Source organism: Ascaphus truei, chromosome 14, assembly GCF_040206685.1.
Source record: "Ascaphus truei isolate aAscTru1 chromosome 14, aAscTru1.hap1, whole genome shotgun sequence".
In the NCBI taxonomy this organism is placed as follows: domain Eukaryota; kingdom Metazoa; phylum Chordata; class Amphibia; order Anura; family Ascaphidae; genus Ascaphus; species Ascaphus truei.
Window position 1 is genome coordinate 37,736,698 of NC_134496.1, and position 23,226 is coordinate 37,759,923.

Here is a 23,226-nt window from a genome sequence, read left to right on the forward strand (position 1 = left end):
TTAGTATGCTAATAATGACTTTAGCATGAAGTTTGTGCCAAAATCTGGTACATTCGTAGGATTATCAGTGATAATTCTTTACTACAGTACATAAATAGAGCACAGACACAGAATTACAATTAAATCTATTGGAGTTTGAGTTGGAAGTGACTAGTAGCAGGTATAACTGGCTGTGTAACATCAAAAGCGTCACATCATAAGTGTACATCAAAAGTGTCTACAAGAGTTAATTTTGGAGTTCATATCTCTAGATGTTTTATTTCTATCTTTCTATCTTTAATCATGGATGCATTCTGAATATCTGGATTAACATTCTGATTTATCTCTTCAAACAGTTATGGGTCATTGAGCTGCCTTCTACCAACCAGAGAAATTAAGATTTAAATGGCTTTTGGGGTATGGGTCATTGAGCTGCATTCTACAACCAGAGAAATTAAGATTTAATTGGCTTTTGGGGTATGTTTGTGAGCTGACTCCTATCAATTGAGAGAGAAATGATAATCTAATTAACTATTTTGTATGTCTGAGTTGATTAGACAAACCCTTCCCATAAGTGTTAGTCAAATGCATGTGAATAGAGTACTTAAGTCACTGTAGCATGGCTGTTAGCCATAAAGCTGTATAACAACAAAAGCGTCACATCATAAGTGTACATTAAAAGTGTCTACAAGAGTTCATTTTGAAATTGGAGGTAGATCTGGACTGTGCATTACAACTTTGCCACTGTGAGACATTAACTTTTAACATCTGTGATTAATTTGTAAACTTTTATCCTCCAGTACCTTGAAACTCTCTCCTCTTGCATCTCACTATGCCCTCCCTATTTCTTTTTCTGTTTACTGTTGCCTTAATCCTTTATGAACATCTCTGTTCTCTCCAACTTCCCCACTCCCCACTGCACCATTATTTATACACCAGTCTCCCAACAGCTTCTTGACCCTTCAATAAAAAAACACCCACACAAATCCTCTATTCACACCCTCTATCTACTCCTTCCTGCTGCTGGGGATCTCCCCTAAGACTGAAGCCAGACATACATACCTGATCTCACTCATGCCTCCCTGCCACCTCTTCCCCTGTAAATGGTGTTAACTTTTTCATTTAACACTGATCATCCTTAAATTTTACCCCACAAATCAAGCATCCCAATAGCCTGCACTCATGGCTAATGTCCCACAATCAGTCACTCCTACCACCCATTGTGACCAAGCATTGCCATCTACAGCACTTACATCCTCACATGCTGTCTCTGTAAGTTTCCCATTAAACCTCTAAAATTGTAAGCTCTTCGGGGCAGAGATTTCCTTTCCTATTGTCTGATTTTGCTGCACTTATTGTATAATTATAATTCCCTGTACTGTATTCTTTGTGAGGCGCTGAGTACACTTTTGGAGCTATATAAATAAAGACATACAATACATAACAGTTGTGTGGTGTCAATGGACAGGAATTTGAGTCTTAATGGGCTGCCTAAGGCAAACTGTTTGCACACAGCTTGTGCTTGTAATTGCCATATTTGTTGAGCAAGTTAGCATCAATTATCCTCAGTGTGACTGTCGATCTGCCAGTAATCATAAAATAAAGATAAAGAACAAGGAAATGCACTGTATGGAGCACAAGTGATGAGAGATGATGTATACCGTATGACGGTGATGAGGTCGGGATGAGTGATTGCTGATTGAAGGTGACTCCTGTGATTGTGTAAGGGCACTTTACACTAGTCGGGTCCAGTGGGGTCTTGGCTATTTTTAGTCACTGCTGCACAATTACCCACTCCACTATACAGTGGGAGGAAAGAAATCCTGAACAACAGGCCCACAAACCCTCCGTGTGTAAGGGCACTAGGGCAGGCTGGCAGAACCCAACATCATCAGAAGCTATGAGAGCACCATCTGATTCCTTCACAAGAGCAAATTAATGTAGAACTGGCTCTAAAAGCAATTATATATGTAGCATAAAAATTACAGTAGTAGGCACTTCATAACTAAATGATGAGGGAATGGATAGAGGATCTGGTACAGGAAGAATGGGAATCCGTAGCCGCATCATATTAATCAAAGCAACATCAGGTGAGGAATTTCACAGCAATCAACTTGAAATTAATAATAAGAATGTATTAATGCAGAGTGATATTATAGTAACAGTGGCACAACGTGTCAGGACAACCATTTGTCAGGTCCATTATAGGTATATTTCAGCTGATGAAGGGTTCTCCCAAAATAGTATGCCATTTTTTTACTGTAACATCACTCTGCATTAATACATTCTTAATATGAATACCAAGTTGAGTGCGGTGAGATTCCCCATACACTACACAAATTGGCACCAGCTGGACTCAATGAAGGGTTAATTTTTACTCCATTCCTTTAATGCATGTTATTACTATCAATTTAACAAATACAGTATCTAACATTATATCATAAACTCTGATATGTATATATCTCTCAATATACTGAGTCAAATGTTAAAATATTTTTGCACAATAGTTTATTCACAAATTATCACATACAGTAACACAATGGGTGTTTTAGAGGGGATCCATGTATATTATTATAAAGTACATATATTATTAGAGGATCGTATTAACTATTTTAGGCGGTCTGAACTAGAGTTGATCACTCCTACATCACTGATTCACTAATATTATATTGTTTATTGTTACTATTATTATTTTTATATAAAATATTATGTAATAATTTACATAATATTTATCACTTTAACCTATTTACACCTTAACCTTTAGACTCTTAATATATGGGTTGAGTTTGTGTGGATATTCACATATTTATGCACACATTAGTCTGTGTCTCTACATATACATGTGTGTGCATCCATGAATGTATATAGAGGTATACAACTAGTATACAGGTGTCCAATAGCCCTAGATGCATGGTATCGATCATTACCTATTTCCCTACTCATTTTGAAATAAATTCACACGTCAAAAGAAAGTAATCATTAAACATGTTACTAAGTATAACTTTAATCAGGACTCTGAGATAGAATACGATATATCCTAACATGTAGCAATGCCGGGTTACAACTGTTGCCATTACTATGGTCACTGAATGCTCCCGCTTTCACTAATCTGATTCATCACAATTAGTTACCAGCTGTGCGTGAATCTAACTCACTTCCTCGCTTTAGCAGCGATTGGAGTAATTCCATTGACACTCCCACCTCTTTCACAATAAAGCAGATGACGTCACTACGTACCTTACTCCTCCTCCCCTGACAAAGAGCACGGATGTACACCAAACGTGCATAGGGGTTTTAACTGACGCCACGATGGTGGCGCCAAAAAACAAAGCGGCAGCTATCCAAAGAAACCAGGTTGTATGGCGATATCTTGTTACAATTTTGCTATACCTCTATAGCCTACCCCAGCGGTGCGCAAACTGGGGGGCGCGACCCCTAGGGGGGGCGCGAGACTGAGTGCGGGAGGGTGACGCAGGGTTTACAGAGGGCCCACGCGCTTCCCGAAGGCAATTAAATTAAGTGCAGGGGGAGCTGCAGGGCCTCGGTAAACCTAACTTACCTTGGCCCCGGCGGCTTCTCACATACGTTGCCATGGTAACGCGGTGTCAAATGACGCCGCGAGGTCATGTGACGTCACGTTGCCGACGCCGGAGCGGGGGTGAGGAGGTGAGGGGAACGCCGGCGGAGGGGTGCAGGGAAACTACCAAGTATCACCTACACAGGCATAGTTCATTATGAACTTAGTGGGGGCCATTTATAGCACTTAGCTGTAAATTTATTATAGTAATATTATGCCCCATACATACTATAAATATCCATTGTCTATGCCTGTGTTGATCTACTGCTATTATAGTATTGAAATGCGTTTTTAATTCTGTTTTTTTATCTTATTGTACATTTATGTGTTGTTAATAAAGTTTGTTTTAGGAAAAAAAGAGAAAAAAAGACAGTCAGATAGCATTACCATACCACCTGACTGGCCTAGCCAATGGCTGTGTACGCCGCGTCACCGCGACCCGTTGCGACGCGGGACGATGACGTCACACCCGGCAGCACGAGGCACAGTACAGGTGAGTATAAATCACGCAGTTTTACACTTGTTTGTCACCTTGATAAAGTGCCCCGTGCACGAAACGCGTAGGTGCGTTCGTGTGGCTTTGCTGTCCCCTTGCTGCACCACCCTGCAATAAACCTGACCTGTTGTTTAGCTGAGTGCTCACTTTGTATTTTTTCCGGTCTCATTGGGAGTTGGAAATTGAGGCAGTGCAACACATCTTCACCTATCTTCCTGAGAGCTTATATATTAGTCTACTTTGTTACAATCTGCAGTGTATCCTATAATAGACACTTTACACAGTCAGAGGATGATGCAAAATAAATGCATTGACGTTTACACAGGCTAATTAGAGTCTATACTCAGATCATTATATAGTCAGATGGTGTTGCAAGAAATATGTTACTACACCTACTACATAGGCTGATTAGCGTCTTATCTTAAGAACAGATTGTTGTTAGACATTCAGCCTATTGGGTCTGATAAGAGCCTCCATACTGTATATGCAATTATTTAGGCAGCTGATACATATGCCATTGCCTATATTCAGAGAAGGGTGACACCTCAATTGCACGCTGTGTTCCATCTATATGCTATGTATCTGATTGAATACTGAATATTAACATCTTGCCATTGCTGCTATAGACTGGGTGTAGAATATGTCTACTATACATACAAGAGGTTAACAATCATGTTGACGCCATACATCTGGTTAGGAATGTATTTATATTAATGTTAATGGTTATGGTAAATTATTGTTGATATTTACTTAAAACTACCGTAATCTGCCCTTCTAAGGATATCTAGAGGAGACTTCAATGAAGGTTTCAAATACTAATAGTGGTAGCAATAGCATACTGCTAAACCAATCCAATCATTTTGGACACTATACTTATTATTGGTCAGTGATAGTTATTATATTGCACTGCTGTACCAGTCCAAGCAGTTTGGATATTATACTTACTATTGGTTAGTTGCTATGCGCCGCCTCCAACATGGGGAATTTTTAATTACACTGTATATAATGTCACTATACGTCGTTGTTATTGAATAATAACATTTTACTGTTTTCAAATATACACATTGTTAGTGGTACATAAGAGATATACTATATACTCCTTTCATAGGAATATTTGCATTTCTTGATTTAATCTACTATATACTATATCAATTCTATATACTTTGAGTTCAAATCATAGGGATACCTTTGTGTGAGGACTCTACCTTTCACGCCTATCTGTGAACCCAGTTAATAGTATCCCTGTGCACCATAGTATTATTTAATAAATAAAAATATGCGGCATTTGTGGATTGAGCGGTTTGTCATTTTTAGTGGAGCACTTATATATGATCATAGTTGGGTACATTTGGAAAATTGAAGACGTTTCACAATGAAACTGCAAATATTTTTGCATGTAAACCTTTCACAAACACTTTGGCAAGTATAGAAATTTCTTGAAACGTGCGATAATATTTGTGAAGGGTAATGTGACATTTGCGCATCAGAGCCCTTGCATGACACGTAGGACTCTGTAACAGTTAGTTGTTTCTAGTGATGACCTATATGAAAAAGTGTTCTGTAAATATGTATGTGTACCACACTTACTTCTATCACTAGCTGAACGTGCGTTCCTCATATCAGAGCTACAGTAGTTGCTTATTTAACTACATTTGTTACCTCTGGGTTAATGTTTCTATGGTTGCTATGCCCGGTTGTATTGCCCATAAAAATTCAGTTCGTATAATTTAATACGTGAAATAGCAAAATGCAGACTGTAATAAGCTAAAATGTTGCAAAACAACAATGCCTCTGTTAGACATTTTATTTCGGGCATTATCTTACTGACAAACTGGCTCCCTAGAGCAGTGATTTTCAATCGGGGGTTCCGCGTCCCTTGGGGGGCGTGGGGCAGCTGGGACGACTCTCCCATGGTGACCCAGGCCCGGCAGCACCCCAAAAATCAGTGACACAGCGGCACCCTAGCTTAGCAGCAGCAGCGGCCGGTCACTGCTTTCCTTCCTCTATCTGCTCCAGTCTGCGCCGGACGTCATGTCAACTTCCGGTTGACAGGATAAAGGGGAAGGATCGGGTAAGAGCGCCCTATCAGAGGTGTGTGTGTAAGTGAGGGAGTGTGAAGAATATATCTATAACACATTCCTAGTTGTCCCTTAATACAGTATATCTGTACATACAATCAGGCTTTGATATCAGATATTGATCTAAGATAACTAGTCTTAAAGGACAAAAACATCAATGATAGAACAGGAAACTAGATAGGAAAAAAAATCATAAAATAACCCAAACAAATATGGTGTGGGACTTGGAAATGACATCCAGACATGTCTGTACAATGAGCCTGGAACTGTAATACAAAAAACATCATCGAAGATGTGTGTGTGTGAGTGAGTGAGAGGGGGAGAGTGTGTGTGTAAGTGAGAGGAGGAGAGTACGTGTGTGTGTGGGAGGGGAGAATGTGTGAGAGAGAGGGGAGAGAGAGAGTGTGTGTGTTTGTGAAAGAGTTGAGAGTGCGTGAGTGAGAGAGGAGAGAGTGTGTGTGTGTGAGAGAGAGAGGGGCGAGAGTGTGTGAGAGAGAGGTGTGTGTGTGTGAGAGAGAGAGTGAGAGAGGGAGTGTGTGTGTGTGAGAGGGGAGAGTGTGTGCACAAGCAGGGGAAAGAGTGTGAGTGGGAGAGGAAGCGTAAGGGGGGAGAGTGTGAGTAGGGAGAGACACGAGAAACGGGGAGATGAGGGGGATTTGACAGACCGGTGGCACCGGTTGGAGTTCCCCAGAATTTCACAATCGAATTGTGCAATTCCCTAACCAAAAAAAAAGGTTGAAACCCCTATGAATGATAAGTCAGTTTAACTAAAATAGCATTAGGCAAGGAAGCCTTATTGACCTGCCAATTAACAGTGGCAACATCATAAGATGTGGCATCATTGTTACAAATCACTGGCAGTAGGGATCTTGTTCATATTAATGATGGGGAGAGAAGCAACAAAAATAAAACCATTTATAATTAAAACCAGATTTGTTGTACAGTAGGTTGGGATAGCATTTAGGGCTCCAACATTAGAGCCCTTCATGGATGAAATTATAGTGTACAGAGCTTAGAAAACCTCATAATGTAGGTTTCTTCTTAAAGCATACTCATTTATCTATGAAGAACTCAAATGTAGGTCTTCTAACAGGTATCAAATCCTAAAGCAAATTTGCATTTCTCCAGGACCAGTATGGCTACTAGAAAATTGAACTGATTAAAATCAGGGAGTCACCTGTAATTTCTCATGCACAATCAGACTCCCAATTTTGAAATATGGGTTTAACATAATCCCCTCTACAGGGGAATAGAGATTGCTCTTTTTAATTGTATAACAGTGCTATATCATTTAACAAATGTAAAATGTTTCCTCTAAAAGTCAAGTGATGCAAGTGAAATATAAATAAAAGTGGCATGATTTCTTAACGCTTGGGTTAGTCAACCAATTTTTTTGGGGGGCACAATTTCGAAATCACCATACAATGTTAATTGACTTTGACACAGTTCCACTAAATGACGCTACAAGAAAAAAAAGATGAACTCTATTTGGCCCATGTGTTTGCAGCAAAACAATGCAGGAAGTAGGTATATTGGGGATATTTTGTTTCAAGTTTAAGCATATTTTGTTACACAATACAAGTTGTTGCCACGTACAGTATAAAAAAGATATACCCCGTGCATGCATGTTTTATGTGTAACTACCCATATTTTAAGGCAGTTTGTGAAATTATATTCGCCAACAATATTTGATAATGAAATATTAAGCATTTGCAGGGTTCTACTTTAACATGTAGACTTTGATAACTACCTATATAAATCCGTTGAACATGAGATACTGTTTGACTTTGAACTGCAAGACCCCAAAACAGACCACCATAACAGACTGAGTAATATCATGAAGCATGAACCAGCAAGGGAGGATTTAAAGTTTTAATGCAGGATAGTTTGAAAAAGGTCAGCAAAATATCTTATAAGATGCAGGCAAATACAGCTGCAGGCAACTTCGAAGGATTGTACAAGGTCTACGTACAATTGATATTCCTGAAGATAAAAACTTTTGCAAGACATTACCTTTACTAACTCACATCTGCTAAAGACATCAAAGACCATCCGTCCCCCTCCCCTAATCCACAGAAAGGAGGTAACGGGAAAGTGCTGATAATAAGATATAGCTGGGGCGGGGGGAAATTGCATGAGTAAGGCCGCGCTTATAGTGCCGGCGATGTAGACGCGACGTCGCCGAAAACAAATGCATTGTCGTCACCGCCGCGTGCGCTTATAGGTAGCGAGAAGGCAACAAAGCGATGTTTGGAAGCCGGGAATATTTGATTTTTCAGGGGCTGTCGCCTCATGTGACAGCCCCTGAACCAATCAATGCCCTGGTCGCCCGCGACGACGCCGCAAAGTGAAATACAACTTTCGCTGGTGGCGACGTCACGCATCGCCTCGCGGTCGCGGGCACTATATGCGCAGCCTAAGAATGAAGTAGAGATTCTGTTTTCTTCAATCATTTATACCATTGCCTTAGGAGAGATCATTTGTCTTGTCCAGGTGTTATGTCTCCGCACACAGAGGCAAAACTGTACTATTTATCATTACCGCGTGCTGTGCTATTAAAATTTTTTTACTTTGAGAAACGTCCCTATGTTACACTCACCTTCCTTCAGATACATATAAGCAGGGCTTTTTTGTGAAGGTACGGTGAGGTATGCTATACGGCCACCTCTCTTTTCCTGCAGCGGCGTTTTTTTCCCTGCTTGCTGAGAGGGTGGGGACATCACTTTACACAGCCAATCCCTCCCCTGTATGTTTCCCCGCCCCCTGCATGACTAAGCAAACCAGAGAAGCCCAACTCCCCCCCCCCCCATTCCCAGGTAACAATCCTATAGAGGGGGAGAGGGGAATGTGTGAGTGAGTGTGTGAGTATGTTATTGGGGAGGGGATTCTATTATGTGTATTAGGGGAGGGGGGTTATTCTGTGAATGGTGGGGTTATGTGTTTTGTGGTGGGGTTATGAGTATTGAGTAGGGGGGCTATTATGTGTATTGCGGGGGGGGTTATTATTTGTATTGGGTGTGGTCATATGTATTGGGGGTTATATGTATTGGGGGGTTATTATGTCTATTAGGGGAGGGGCTTAATGTGTACTGGGGAGGAGGGCTTAGTGTACATGGGGAGGGGTTGAAAGAGCGGAGGTGAGAGTGAGAGAGAGGTGAAGGTGAAAGAGAAAGAAGTGGGGCTGAGAGAGTGAGAGGTTTGGGTGTGGGCGTGAGAGAGGCGAGGGAGTGTGGGGGAAAGGGAGGTGGGGGAGAGAGGTGAGTGTGGGGGAGAGAGGTGAGGGTGGGAGAGAGGGCAGAGGGAGAGGATGTGAAGCTGTCTGTGGCACTGAGTACCCGCACCTTCTTCTGTAAAAAAAAAAAAAAAAAGCACTGCATATAAGTATCCTATGTGTCAGTAAAAGCATCAGGGAAACTGCAGGGGATGTAGTTTAGTAAGAATGAATTTGTACCCTGCACTGTAATGTACTGAAAGTAATGGTGCAACTGTTATCTTATTTCAGGTGAAGCAAATATTTATAAATACATGGAAAATAAAACTGATCAGAACGTGTTTTGACTAGACTGAGAGTTACCCCTTCAAAATGCATTCAGAATTCAAAACTGCGGGGATAATTAATGGATATTGCTTAACTATCAATCAAATCAGTTCTGTACTATGAGAAAATACTTGTAGTATTTTTTTACAGGACTCTGAATGACATTTTTATGTATTCTAATGTAACAAGCATTTTGTTTGTTTCTATAGCAACCATTTACAAAGTCACATCTTCCTCTTCTGAAACAGGCTCTGGCAAACCCCCTTTTTGAGCCCTGCCCTCTCCCTAGCAGTGCACCAATTGTATCTAGTGCCTGGTCACATGATCTTTTCCACAGAATTTAGCATCTTTGGTCCTCTTCTGCTGCAGACAGCCATTTGCTGAACTCCCGAGCCGAATCTTCTCCAATTGATTGCAGGAGAACGAATCGATTGACAACTTAGCTAATTACTTATCATTGTGTGTACCTAAGCTGGCTGTATAATACCATGCAGCATATATTTGATAATTTGTCTCTTTTAAAGCACATAATAAGTATGTTCCATTTTCATAATCTTTGAAACTGACGACTTAACCACAAAGTCATATAATCATTTTGGTGATTATTGATAGTAATATAAATAATAATAGATATAATAAATATACATACATACTGTACATAAATGTACATAACTGACGCTATTTTTTGCCTTATTTTATTGTAGTATAAAATACATTTTACGGGAGGAGCAGCTCAGTGAGTAAAGACACTGACTCTGAAAACAATGACACTGAGTTTGAATCAAGGGAGCCTGGTTCATTTCCCTGTGTCAGCTCCTTGTGACCTTGGGCAAATCACTTTATCTCTCTGTGCCTCAGGTACCATAAAATAAATTGCACACTCTACAGGGCAGGGATTTGTGCTTGCAACAGTTCTATGTACTGCATTGTGTACACATTAAGCAATTATTATTAATTATTATTATTATTACATTGAGACTGTATAATTGATATTACCTGCCGAGGTGTTCTTTCAGATTTACTCCTGCACCACTCCCAGTCTGTCAGTTCAGGTTTGCGACTGTCTTCATGAGACAGTCTTCTTTCTTGCCCTTCATACAATGTAGACTTGTCAAAGTTTCTGACCTTGTCCATCCCTTGGTCTTGTTTTATCTCTGCATGAAGCGTTGTGCGCTTATCCCCATGCACGGAGCTGTCCTGGAAGGCCATGGTGCTGATATCCAACACAGCTGAATTGAGAACTCTCTCACTGCGATGTTCATTTGTGTTTTCACAATCATAGTTAATCAAGTTATGGTATGAGATGGAGTTCTCACCAGTAGCGTGGTTTTCCTGGGATATCTTATAAATCCCATAGCCTTTGTGGAATGACAAATTGAAATCAAGGCCATTTCTTTTGGCTAGACAAGGAAGGAAGCAAAGTATTAATGTGAGAGGTATATTTATAATATATTAACTGTTTATCTTTCTGCATCTTATATAAAAAAAATCATGCACTTCACTTTGGTTGTGTATATATTGAATTTCTTTAATCGATCTTAAAAAGATGAATAATGTTTTTCTTTAATTTGAGTGAAATCGGTGTCTTGTCATTGTTGGAGCGACACAGTGCTTTGTATGTACAGTATGTATATTTTTTATTTATATAGCACCCACAGCTGTACGTAGTGCTTTACAAGACAGACAATACAGTACAGGAAAGTGTAGTAAAATAAAAGCAACAAATGAGATCAGATAATAGGAAAGGAAATCCCTGCTCCGGAGAGCTTACAATCTAAATGGTATGATTGGAAACTTACACAGACAGCAGGTTGGTATGGTAGGAGCAACTGTGGGTGTGGGATAGTAGCCATGAGTTTAGGCTAATTAATTTAACTGGTGAGTTTTAAGGTTAGTCTTAAAGATGGGGAAAGAAGGTGCTTGGTGGGTACCGAGTGTGAGGGGTTCAACAGGTAAGGAGTGGTGAGGGAAAAAGGTTTAAGGTGAGAGAGAGCAGTAGAGGTGTAAGGAAACAGTTTTGGGTAGAACGCAGGAGACACGCTGGGGCATAGCGAGATATCAGCTGATATATAGGGGGGATCAGATCAATGGAGAGCCTTTAAGGTAAGGAGAAGAACATTGTGGGTTATCCAAAACTTGATGGGAAGCCAGGAGAGGGGTTTGAGGGATTGTTTTGCAATGCATTTCATGCCTTTCCAATGTATTAGAGATCACAGGACTTTGCTTATACCCAATACATTCTAGAGCAATATGTGCATAATATTCACATCTGTAATTGTTTTCGTGTACCTATTTGTAGCAAGAGTTTACCATGTTCACTAGCGAGTGGAAGTCAGTAATTGTAATAACCGAATAGAGTTTCCTCTATCTAATTCCTCCTGGAAAGCAGATTTTCTGATTACACTAATGGACAATTTATAAATGTAAGTTATTCCTTATTCCATTCAGTTGCCCACAGCTACTGAAGTAATACTGCTATGATTACCTTGAAGTTTCCTAAAGCATAATGGAGATAATCTATATAGTGTGGGAATTACTGTAAATTATAATTAATGGTAACAGTTGCTAAGCTTTTTTTTTTTTTTTTGAGAGAGAAATCTTTGTTTGCTTATAACTGCTCCACCTTTCTAGTCAGCAGGAAAAAAGCTTTCTGTCTAGAGCAAAAAAAAGAAAATAATTGTTTTTCTCACATTTTATGATGGGAAAAGAATACAGTTGCTTCAAGGGCTGTGATTCTGTAAAGATATTCTGCCTATGCATTATCTTTTACAATGCTCGGGGCCTATAATTAGTATTAAAATAAGTAAATTAAAAAAATCATATTGTATAGATTGGAAGAAATTCACATAATTGTGTCATTTTCATCTGTAAAGCAGAAAATGTATTTCCTATCCTATTTTTTTTTTGAGTAGTAAAGGGAGTTATTCCAATAATGAACGTATTAGGAGTGGCCAACTCCAGTCATCAAGTGTCACCAACAGATCAGAGTTAAAAGCTATCCCTTCTTCAGCACAGGTGGCTCAGTTATTGGTTTTAATTGTTTTTCTTTTTACTGGAGAGACTTGGAGAACAAAATAAGCTGAATTAAAATCTCACAATAGCCTGCATTAAAGGAACTCTTCTATGTAATGCTAGAATGAATGTGTGCCCATAGGTCTTTGTCTTAAGAGCATAATGGAAACAACATTCATTGCTGCAAGGTCAACATGAAAAAAGAATGCAAACACATTTTAAGTAAATATCCACTGAGACAAGAATTAATTTGGAGCATAATTGGTAGATAACTCGTAATTACGAAGCTTTGTCTTATCAATGGATTGTGGTGACGTAATTTGCCATAGGGAGCAGGCTTGAATCTTTAGTACATTATATGTACATTTTGTACTTTTTAAGAATACTTTTTTCCACCACAAATAAACTATTCGCTGGTCAGTAAGTCAGGGGTTATTAAACATTTTCTTATTGCGGACCATTGCATTGACAGAATTATTTCTCTCTGTATATGTACTGTACGGTGCTGGTTTTGCCACTGATCTGCTGTTAGGATAGTGAAGCCACAGTATATAGGACAAGGGTGGCCAACTTTAGTTCTCAAGGGCCACCAACAGTCGAAGACTGGGCCACTGATGGGGCCGACTGTGCTGAAGCAGGGATATCCTGAAACCCTGACCTGTTGGGAGGTCTTGAGGACTGGAATTAAGAACCCCTGTCTTAAATGATCACAGTGGTACAATAGATTGTAATTTTTGTTGTGTTGAAAAATGGCAAGGTTTATGAGGGATGCTGGAACATATGTTTCTGCATAAGGAACATTCAGACAGTGTATTTGTCTGCTGCAGACGAGTCATATATGAAAAAGTGCTCTTGTACAGATAGCATCATCAAGTGAGAATTGATGATCCAATGTAGGGTACGCCTCCGCGCAGTCTTCAGCAGCATGGACGCCACCTTACACATTCAAAACTACAGAAACACCCCTGCTCAGGCTAAATATTAAAGGTAGCTACAAAAAGGGGAAAGCTATGTATCAAAAGCACATGAAAGAGAACAGAATAAATACCCTTCGTTTTTGTTTTTTAACTGCACTCAATACCAATGGATGATAATAGGGAAATGTATCTAAAACTTAGCCTTTACTCCACAGCTAAAATGTAAATGAACACTTATCACCATAAAATCTAAATATAAAAGAAAGTTTAAACCCAAATTAAAATACGAATGGTCTTTTCACTCTAAATTTTAGAATTGACACCATTCAATTGCTAAGTCAGTAATGATTGTTACTTTGCATATGACGAAAGAATATATTTAATAGGAGGAGTTATCCTCTCATGTCTCATTACATATTCTAACCTGAGTACTACACATACAAAGTATTTTCTAATTCGTTTTGAAGATATTTTCCTATATGTCCTGTAAATCATTTGAGTACAGATGCTAGATAATGGGCATTTGTATCAAGGCAAAAGAGGTGCAAATATGGGACAAAAATCCTATTAATATCAATGAGTTTTTTTGTCAGGTACAATGTAAGCATAGACACATACAGTACATAAGGTCCACTAGGACAGTGCTTTTCAACAAGGGTTCCTAGGAGGGTTCCCTGTAATTTTCAGATAATTTTAAAATTGTATCAAATACAGAAGAATTTACAATGCATCTGATCTCAGACACACTATTAGAGAGGGTTGGGGTTCCTTACAATGCATCTGATCTCAGATACGCTATTAGAGAGTGTTGTGGTTCCTTGGAATTTCACAAAGGGTTCCTTAACAAAAACTAGGTTGGAAACAACTGCAACAGGTTCCTAAGCTTCATTTACACTGTTTCTAAAAAAGCCACAAATATATGCCCAAATACTTTCATTTTTGTATATTTGTTTATATCAACCACATAACATTAACGCATAATTCTTAGCCAACTTAAATAATAATTCCGTTTCATAAGTGTTCCATAGAAAGAACGGAAGAAATATATAATAGTAATATTTTCCTACTTTGGTTTTCTTCTGATGACACAGCATATGCATTCCGCTTGCAATTAATGATGCAGCCACATGGAAGGTGGCTCCAACGTTCAGACAGGACAAACACTGGCGTGGTGGTGGCAGCTAGCAAAGTCAGAAGGAAACTTAATGTTTCAAAAGAAAGGCTCTGAAAGCCAACAATGTGCTGGACAACCATTTGAACCTGCAAGGCAAAGGATTAATACAGTAAACCCTCCAATCAAGAAAGATGAATCAAGGAACTATGTCAAACAGTGGGGTAAGAACTAATAAAAGTTACACGACTTACTGTTGGACCGTTTTTCTTCTAGGCCAAGAGTAACAAATTCCAGTCCTCAAGAGCCATCACCTGGTCAGGTTTTAAGGATATCCCTGCTTCAGCACAGGTGGCTCAATCAGTGGCTCAGTCAATGACTTGAGGACTGGAGATGTCCACCCCTGTTCTAGGCTAAAGGTGAAGGCTAACCTCTGTGCATTCATTCCATGTAGATCATGTCTTATGGATTGTTACTTGGCTAATAATAAGAAAGTCATGTGTAATGGCAATTGGCTATTAGTGAGGAAGTTACAAGTTCAACATACTATCTCCAGTCCACTGGTTCTATAATCACAACAACATATCCCCCTCCTTAAGACTAGAGGCAATGTTTAAGTAATTTTTTACTAACAAAATGACTAACACCAGAAAACCAGACACTAGAGATCTGTAATTCCTATTAATGGGCACATGTCAGTGACCTGTGAAATCCATCCCTCTTAGTGGTAAAAGTAAATATTGTCATTGGGAAAGCAAACTTTTAGATGTACTCAATTCAATAAGTGTGATTATATATTTTACAAGCGTGAATGACAACACAAGGGGCTCTCTAACATGGTCGTTTTAATAGGGCTGCTGGGATGGCAGCTGTCTTCCTGAATACATTTCTGCAATCTTATTTGAAAATCTGCAATCCAGCTGTGTTGCAGCCGGGCTGTCCCTGCTGTTTAACTTAACTCTGTTACTGACATGGCTAGAAACCTATTTCATAACGTGCTGCAGGGCTCTTTGACAGATAAGGCGTTCATTATAAAAACATCTGTTCTTTACCACAGGTCTTATAGTGGCACTGGTAGAGAGAAACCTTTTAGTAACAGGTCAAGGTTCCTACGTAGCTTTCATTTTAGAAGAGCACCCTGAGAAGGTAGCGTGATGCTAATAAACTAGTAACTAAGACACTTCCTAATGTTTGCAGACCCTCCAACATTTTGCACATAAAAATAGGTACCACTGTAGTTCCTCTACTTGTACTGGATGGAGGCACTTCTAAGCAAATCCCTTAATTTATGCACACACAAAAGCTTCTGTATAATACAGTAGGTACAGCTTGTCTTGCATGTGGTGTATAGCTGCAGCAAGACTTGCTGTTTTCGGCACTGGGGCAAGCCACGGGAATGGAATCATGACTGTCCCAGTGCGGGAGGATTATTGCTGCGAGCAGTGTGTGGAAGCATGGACCTCCCACAGCATGACCGCGGCAACAGCATCTCCCAGCCGTGGCTTTAAGCTTTTTCAGCCGCGGCTAAGGACACATTACAGTAAGTCTTGCTACATCTGTACATCTACAGTACAGGAGGGTGTGTATTTGCCCCCAACAAGCATTGAGTTATGACACACACACACACACACACACACACACACACACACACACACACACACACACACACACACACACACACACACACACACACACACACACACACACACACACACACACACACACACAGAGAAATTAAACTGACAATTAAAGTTCCATGAAACATGCCCCTACTACAAATCCTATATTAATAAAATAAAACTAACTAACATTGTAATATTAAAGAATGTGTCTTTACCATGATGGGAAGCCATAGTGTGACTTTAGTCAAAGCAACTATCAGGGAAAAGCGCTTCTGAGCAAACAGTACTGTGATGCTTCTGTTACCCCTCATGTTGTTTGTGCAATGCTGATCATCACCGCCACCACCACTTGCTTCAGCCAGGCTCCCCTTGAACACTGCCTCTGAGCTCACACATTTCTCACTGAAATGTTTCACTGTTTTAGCAACAGGATTGTCAGGAGACAGAGAGGAAGCAGTGCTGCCCAGAGGTGTACTTGGCGTTAGATAACCTTTGGCAATATCCATGTAATTCACATAGAAGCGTTGCTGCTGGCCATCTGAGCATAGCAACTTGTGAGTTAGGGGTACAGCGAGGATTGTCAGGATACAGAAGCAGAGGCAATACAAACTAAACAAAAGCAAAACATAAGAACTGGTGCAATCAGCAAGACATCCCCAAGATGTAGGGCTGTATTTGCCCCAACCACATAAAGGCAATGCGCTGATTAACAAACTGATGGCCCATATACTTATAATTGCCCAAGATATTTTTACTGGCATTTTTGTAGTCTCATAGGTTCCTGGTTTGTTAGCTGTGCAGAAGTTGTAGCAAATAATGGTGGATGCCTTCAAATTGCTTGAGATTCCTTGGAACAGGTAGAGAAAAGCTGCAGTTGTGCACAGGGGCTGAGGGAGAGCGTCATTAGTCCATTGCATGACCATGAAGATAGCCACCGGTACAACACTCACCAAGTCATTCACAGATAGGGAAATCACAAGCATAGAAAGAGTAGACCTGTTTTTCATCTTAAGTAAAGAAACCAACGAATAAATGCTGCCCATCAGCACTATCAGGGTCAGTATCAGTGTCAGGCAAAAAAGAAACATGTTGAAAGTATATGGTGGCTTTGGCATGTCCATGATGTCATGGTCTGCAGTGAATCTGCTGCCATTTGTGGAAAGATGAGTTGGTGTTACAGACATTGTCCCAGCAAGTATCTGTTGATCTCTGCCTAATTATTCATAGGACAAGTTATATATAAGAGACCCATGGCTGTCAGCTATCCTTTAAATCTTCACCGTTTCTGTCACAAATCCACTGCTGGCAAACTTTCCTTTTTCTATTGGAAGCAAACCAGGAAAGCTCCAACCACAGATTCAGCCTGCATCCCAAACTGCAAATCTGTATTCAAAAGATCACCCCCAAAAAAAGATAAAGACAGCACTTCACAAAGGACTTCATTTGTTATGTTAAAATTGGTTGAGAAGTTTACAATCCATCAATTGAAAAGGGTGTCAGCAAGAACTCCATTCTGTCCTGTTGGAAGCCGCATCATGCTGTATGTCCTGATTGGGAGTTCAGTTGCAATGAGGGCACAGGCGCAGACACGTTCAAAGCATGCTGGCTGTGGGAGAACTGTACTACAGTGAGATGCTCTTTGATTCAGTCTGTGCTGTTCAGAACTGCAGGAGGGTGGAGTCAGATGCAAGCAGTGAAGAAAAAGAAAAAAAGGAAGGAACTGATATATAACCAGAGACCTGCCTCTCAGGCTATAAACAATGACCTTGCAGAAGTACATCCCCAAATTGGATATACCAGCGTAGTGCAGATAAACTCACAGCCCCAATATCACTCTATTCAGTTTCATTTATATTCACCTTGCCCCACATGAAAAGAACACACCAATAAATAAAAGTAGCTGTGTTTTATTTAGTTATAAATATGTTTTACCAGGAAATAATACATTCAGAGTTACCTCTCATTTTCAAGTATGTCCTGTTCAGGTGTGAACCCATTTAGTTTATTACAAGCTGCTTAACTGTAGTGTTTGTCTATATTTGTTCTGTGTTGTCACACTATCCTGTAACAAATGCACGTATTCCCTTTAAATATGTAACAGATAAAGAAAAACAGCACTCCTTTATGTAGATTTTAAATAAAATTAAAAAATATAAAATACAATTAAAAACGATATACTGTGAAATCAAACATCCAGCACATATTGTAACTTCTTGATGCCAGTGTCCTCTCTAGTGTAGGGACTTTGAAATAGTGAACTCGAACACAGATCACTAATGTCACTGTGACCTGCATTTTCACACCAGCCACATGTTCCTTGAGTAGTCTTTTGACATTGTCCTAGCACATAATTCCCAGTACTGACTCACTCACTACATGTATCCCTTCAGTGTGAACAAGGTTGAAATTGGCCAAAGAGTTGTACAACATGAGTCATGGTTCCATTTGCATATATATTGTAGATGTGCTGTTAAGAAAATGTTTTAATTAGGATTTGGAGCATGGTAAGAATTTAGTTTTAGCATTGGTTATGTTTAGTAGTGTCTGATCCCTTAACCTCTTCGACTCAGCCACCTGTCTTGAAGCAGGAATATCCCGAAAACCTGATGTGTTGGTGGCCCTTGAAGACTGGAGTTTCCCACCCCTGTCTTAACTAGTCTTCTTGATAGGATAATTACTGTTGCTTAATTTATAGTACTGTACATGGATGAGTTGACATGCTGCTTTAAAACGGCTGCTCTGTAATGCAATAATTTCATAGGAACAACAAATTCTACAAGATTTGGCAATCTTTTAAATGATTCTGTGAGACATTCACTTTGATCAGCAGAAAGATCCACCGTGTATTAGCACACAAATATTATGCACATAACACAATGAATAGAATCCTATTGTAAAACTCTAAATAGACACCTCGAGCTCCCATTAGGGATTATTTATTAAACAATGAAAGAGGTGATAAGGGGCACTATCGCTCAAACTCCCATTGAGTACATTTTGTGAAATCAAGTATTAGGTATATATGCAATTGGTAACCATGTTACACAATTATACCAATATATATTTATATTTTTTTATTCCATATTACAGATAAAGGGAAACAACTATAGTACATCAGTTATATGTTTTAAAGAGGAAATCCAAGCTAGCGGATTTTTTTTTGCGATTTTATTTTATATTCGTTATGTAGCATTGAAGCAGGGGGTCTTCAGAGCTGAACCCCCTTAATTTCAGCTCCGGGGACCCCCTTCTTCCGGAGATATTTAACTCCAAATTAGGTGTCAGTAGCAGCTCTCCTCTGCTACCAGGGTTCATAATATGTCAGCTGTTGAATGTTTTCATGTCCCGCGGGCCAATAGGAAGCCGTGACATCATCGGTGCAGCTTGATATTGGCCCATGTGACGCAGAAGCTTTAAACGTGAAAGCCGTGCTTGCTGAGCCGGAGCAGCTACCAGCACCTACTTCGGAGGTAAGTATCTCTGGAAGCAAGGGGTCACCAAAGCTAATAATAACCTCTGCTGACCTCCTGCTTCAATGCTATATAATATGATATATATATATGGTTTTAATTTGAAACAAAATTTGTCGGGAAGAAGTAGTTTATTCTACGAAACATGTTGGATGATTTTTATCTAGTGCCTTAATATTGCCATTGCCTCCATTGGCTTCACCCTGCTAGTATTACTCCCGGTGGTAATTTTGGGCATATGAGAGACTTTGAGAGACTTTGAGAGACTTTGACTGCCTCCCTGCCAGTTCCCTCGCTGCTGCGGAGACTGTGACGTCATCACGCAGTATCCCGTGACGGAGCGACAACGTGGCACGCCGAGTGTACCCTTGCAGAGCTGAGGTCTCACCCCCGTACAGTGGATCTGCTCGCTGAGCTACACGAGCTGCACCAGACGGCTTGGAAGCGCGAGCGGTCCCACCAAGCACCAATACCTGCAATGGAGCATGGTTGCTGTAAAGGGAAATCCCCTTGGGAGTGATGTACTGCTGGATGAGGGGTTTTGGACATTAATCCTGCTCCTGAACCAACGTAGTGCCCCCGCTGCGAGAAGCAAGCTGCAGACTCTTCTGACAACAGTTGCTGAGTGGTAACTTGTGTGAAACACACTAAATGCACCTATTCCACTGTTTTGATGTACGCAGATTTATTACCCTGTAATTACTAATATATAGCATTACTTGCTTCACTATTTGGCGTTGTGCGCTGTTTCTTTTGTTTCCAATTCCTAGAGTGTGGGGGGTGCTGAGCCACCCCCTGTGTTTATAGCAGCAGACGCCTCTACAAATACACGGTTATGTGATATAATTTCTTCATATATACACCCTCACTGTGGATATTGTGATTTACTGTATTTCTTGGTCACTTATTTATGTGGTTTAGTCACTGCACTATATTTTTATTCTAAATTCTGGGTTAGATAGTAGCGCACAGTATTTTCTCTGTTTTCTAATATATATATTGTTTTTAAATCAATTTGGGGGAAACCGCTGCTTCCGTTTTGTTTTTCTGGTTAGTGCGTTGATAGTTCAGTTTTACTTCTAAATTTGTTTTGTAATTTGCCCATGCCAATCGATATTTATATTATATGCAGCAGAAAGATTGTTTCAGATAATAAATATTTTACTGAAACACTAACAGTCCATAATACATTAAATATTTGTTTCTCTAAGAAAAGGGGAGTAAAAGGTTTCTCAGTTAATTCCTTTATAAAGAACGGCAATTAATTTTGATTGACATGGCGTGGGCCTTAATTGACAGTAAAGCTTTTAGATAAAGCAGGAAGAAAAAGTTGTGCTTTTTCCCAAATGAAATAGGAACGAGAGAATACCCTAAGTTTTTAATTAGAGTTTTAAGAGACATGGTTTTGACAACTACTAAAGACAGAAAGTTTGCCGGAAATCATCCTTTAAGTTTGTTTTTTTAAAGCATCAGTGTTCACGATATCTAAAAATTAACTTTGCATAACATGGAACATTACTAAGTAGGACTACACAGTTCTATCTCAATTTTATCATACTCTGTCTAGCTAATTCATTGCTAACCTAATAAATGACAAGATGTGGAATAAATAAATCAAAGTGTTAAACATCGTCCCATATAACTGATCTTAATGGAGTGTTAATAGATTAGTATTGACAAAACGTAACAATTATTAATGATGTCAAAGAACAAATTAAGATAAATTCTCAAGTCCAAAGGGTAAAATCTCATGAGATAGGCCAAATAAATTGAATTGGTAGTAATTGCTCACAGACATGTCCGTTAGTAGTTGGTTAGAGTGGAATGAGTTACTCCAAGGAGGTGATGAATAGATCCCAACACTAAGACCTACTGCAGCTGCTCAGATCGACCAGATCTAAAATAATACACAATTTAGCGTAATACTCTGCTATTACGCTACTGAGAAGGGACGCTGCCATTTGTGTAGGCTGCTGCAGGAACCCATTAAATCCGCAGCCATGCTCAATTCACTGACGTTTTTCCCTTTTGTATGTGATTAATATTACTCTCTTCAAACTAAGCATTCACACTATGCAGCCGTGAGCGCTTCTCGTTATGCTATCTAAATGTTGTTTGACTTGGAGAATGGAAATAATAATTTTTAAAAAACCACTTTAGTGGTTTCCAATCTTCCAGCTATTGACATCCACCGATGCCCACATTTAATATCTACTAAAATCATATCTAGGCAACAACAGGACAGACTTCAGGGAAGAACTGTTGTTGACTTTTCACTAGAGGTCAGAAAAATCAGCTTGATAGACAAGTTAATGGGGCTTATGAAAGTTACTGTATTTATTTAGGTCGGAGAAAAGCTAAGAAACGAATGCATCAAAGCACCGCACTTATTAACGGAAAATAGCACATTGTTGTGAACATGATTTTTGTGCTTTCATAAATTAGTTACACAGATATGACAAAAAGTATGGATAAAGTCCACATTAAAAGCCTCAATATATGGTATTACCTTAAGGAATGCATCATACCCCTTGTTTAATACGGTGCAAAGCTAATGAAGGAGTAGCTCAATGGTAATGCCACTGCCGGGTGAACCCTGTTCGATTCCCAGTGTCAGCTTGTTGATACCCATTGGGCATCACTTTTCCTATTCCTCAAACCAAAACTTAGATTGTAATCTCTTTGCAGCAGGGACTTATTGTGCCTGCAAAATGGTATCTATAGCACTGCATACATTGTCAGCACTTTATGCGGAAAAATATTATTTATTACTAAAGTGCAGTTAATAGTGCATTACTATTATTTAGCTGAATTCAATTAAAGAAGCAATCCAAGGGGCAACTTTCTGTGTGTGAATGTCTGCATTTTTAAAAAAATATATGGAATTGAAGCAGGGGGTCTCCAGAGCTGAACCGCATTACTTTCAGCTACGGGGACCCCGTGCTTCTGGAGACACTTGCCGCCGTAGGGGGTGCCGGTATCTGCTCTGCTCGGCTAGCAGGGATCACGTAATGGCCGCTTTTCAAACCTCCCGCATGCTGCGGGTCAATAGGAAGCAGTGATGTCATCCGGTGCGGCTCCCTATTGGCCTGCATAACACGGGAGCTTTAAACTTTGCAGGAGATACGTATCTCTGGAAGCAGGGGGTTCCTGGAGCTGAAATAAATGGGGGTCAGCTCTGGAGACCCCCTGCTTCAATCCTACGTGGAGATTTTTTTTGCTAAAACATCGCCCGCTTGGGTTTCTCCTTTAATGTATCATTAACTGTGCATTAGTTGTCTCTCACTGAATTGAATAGTCTTCCATGATGTTTATTATTGTTGGCTATTTTACATCTTTTATACTTGTAGATATTTGGCTTTTATTGATATCTATTTAAGATTATTTAAATGCGTGATTCTAAAAAGTTTGGCAAAAAGGCCATAT

The 23,226-nt window shown here is 39.7% G+C and overlaps 1 protein-coding gene across 1 annotated transcript in view; it reads right to left on the reverse strand.

Moving 5' to 3' along the window:
• The window catches only part of GPR149 (G protein-coupled receptor 149), a 37,471-nt gene extending 19,509 nt beyond the window's left edge, over nucleotides 1-17,962 (reverse strand). The window contains exons 1-3 of the mRNA XM_075570509.1: nucleotides 16,546-17,962; nucleotides 14,665-14,857; nucleotides 10,665-11,068 (exon numbers count right to left, since the gene is read on the reverse strand). Of these exons, the coding sequence (XP_075426624.1) occupies nucleotides 10,665-11,068; nucleotides 14,665-14,857; nucleotides 16,546-17,514 (1,566 nt within the window). The 5' untranslated portion in view covers nucleotides 17,515-17,962. The remainder of the gene's footprint in view (nucleotides 1-10,664; nucleotides 11,069-14,664; nucleotides 14,858-16,545) is intronic.
• Between the last annotated feature and the right edge of the window lie 5,264 nt (nucleotides 17,963-23,226).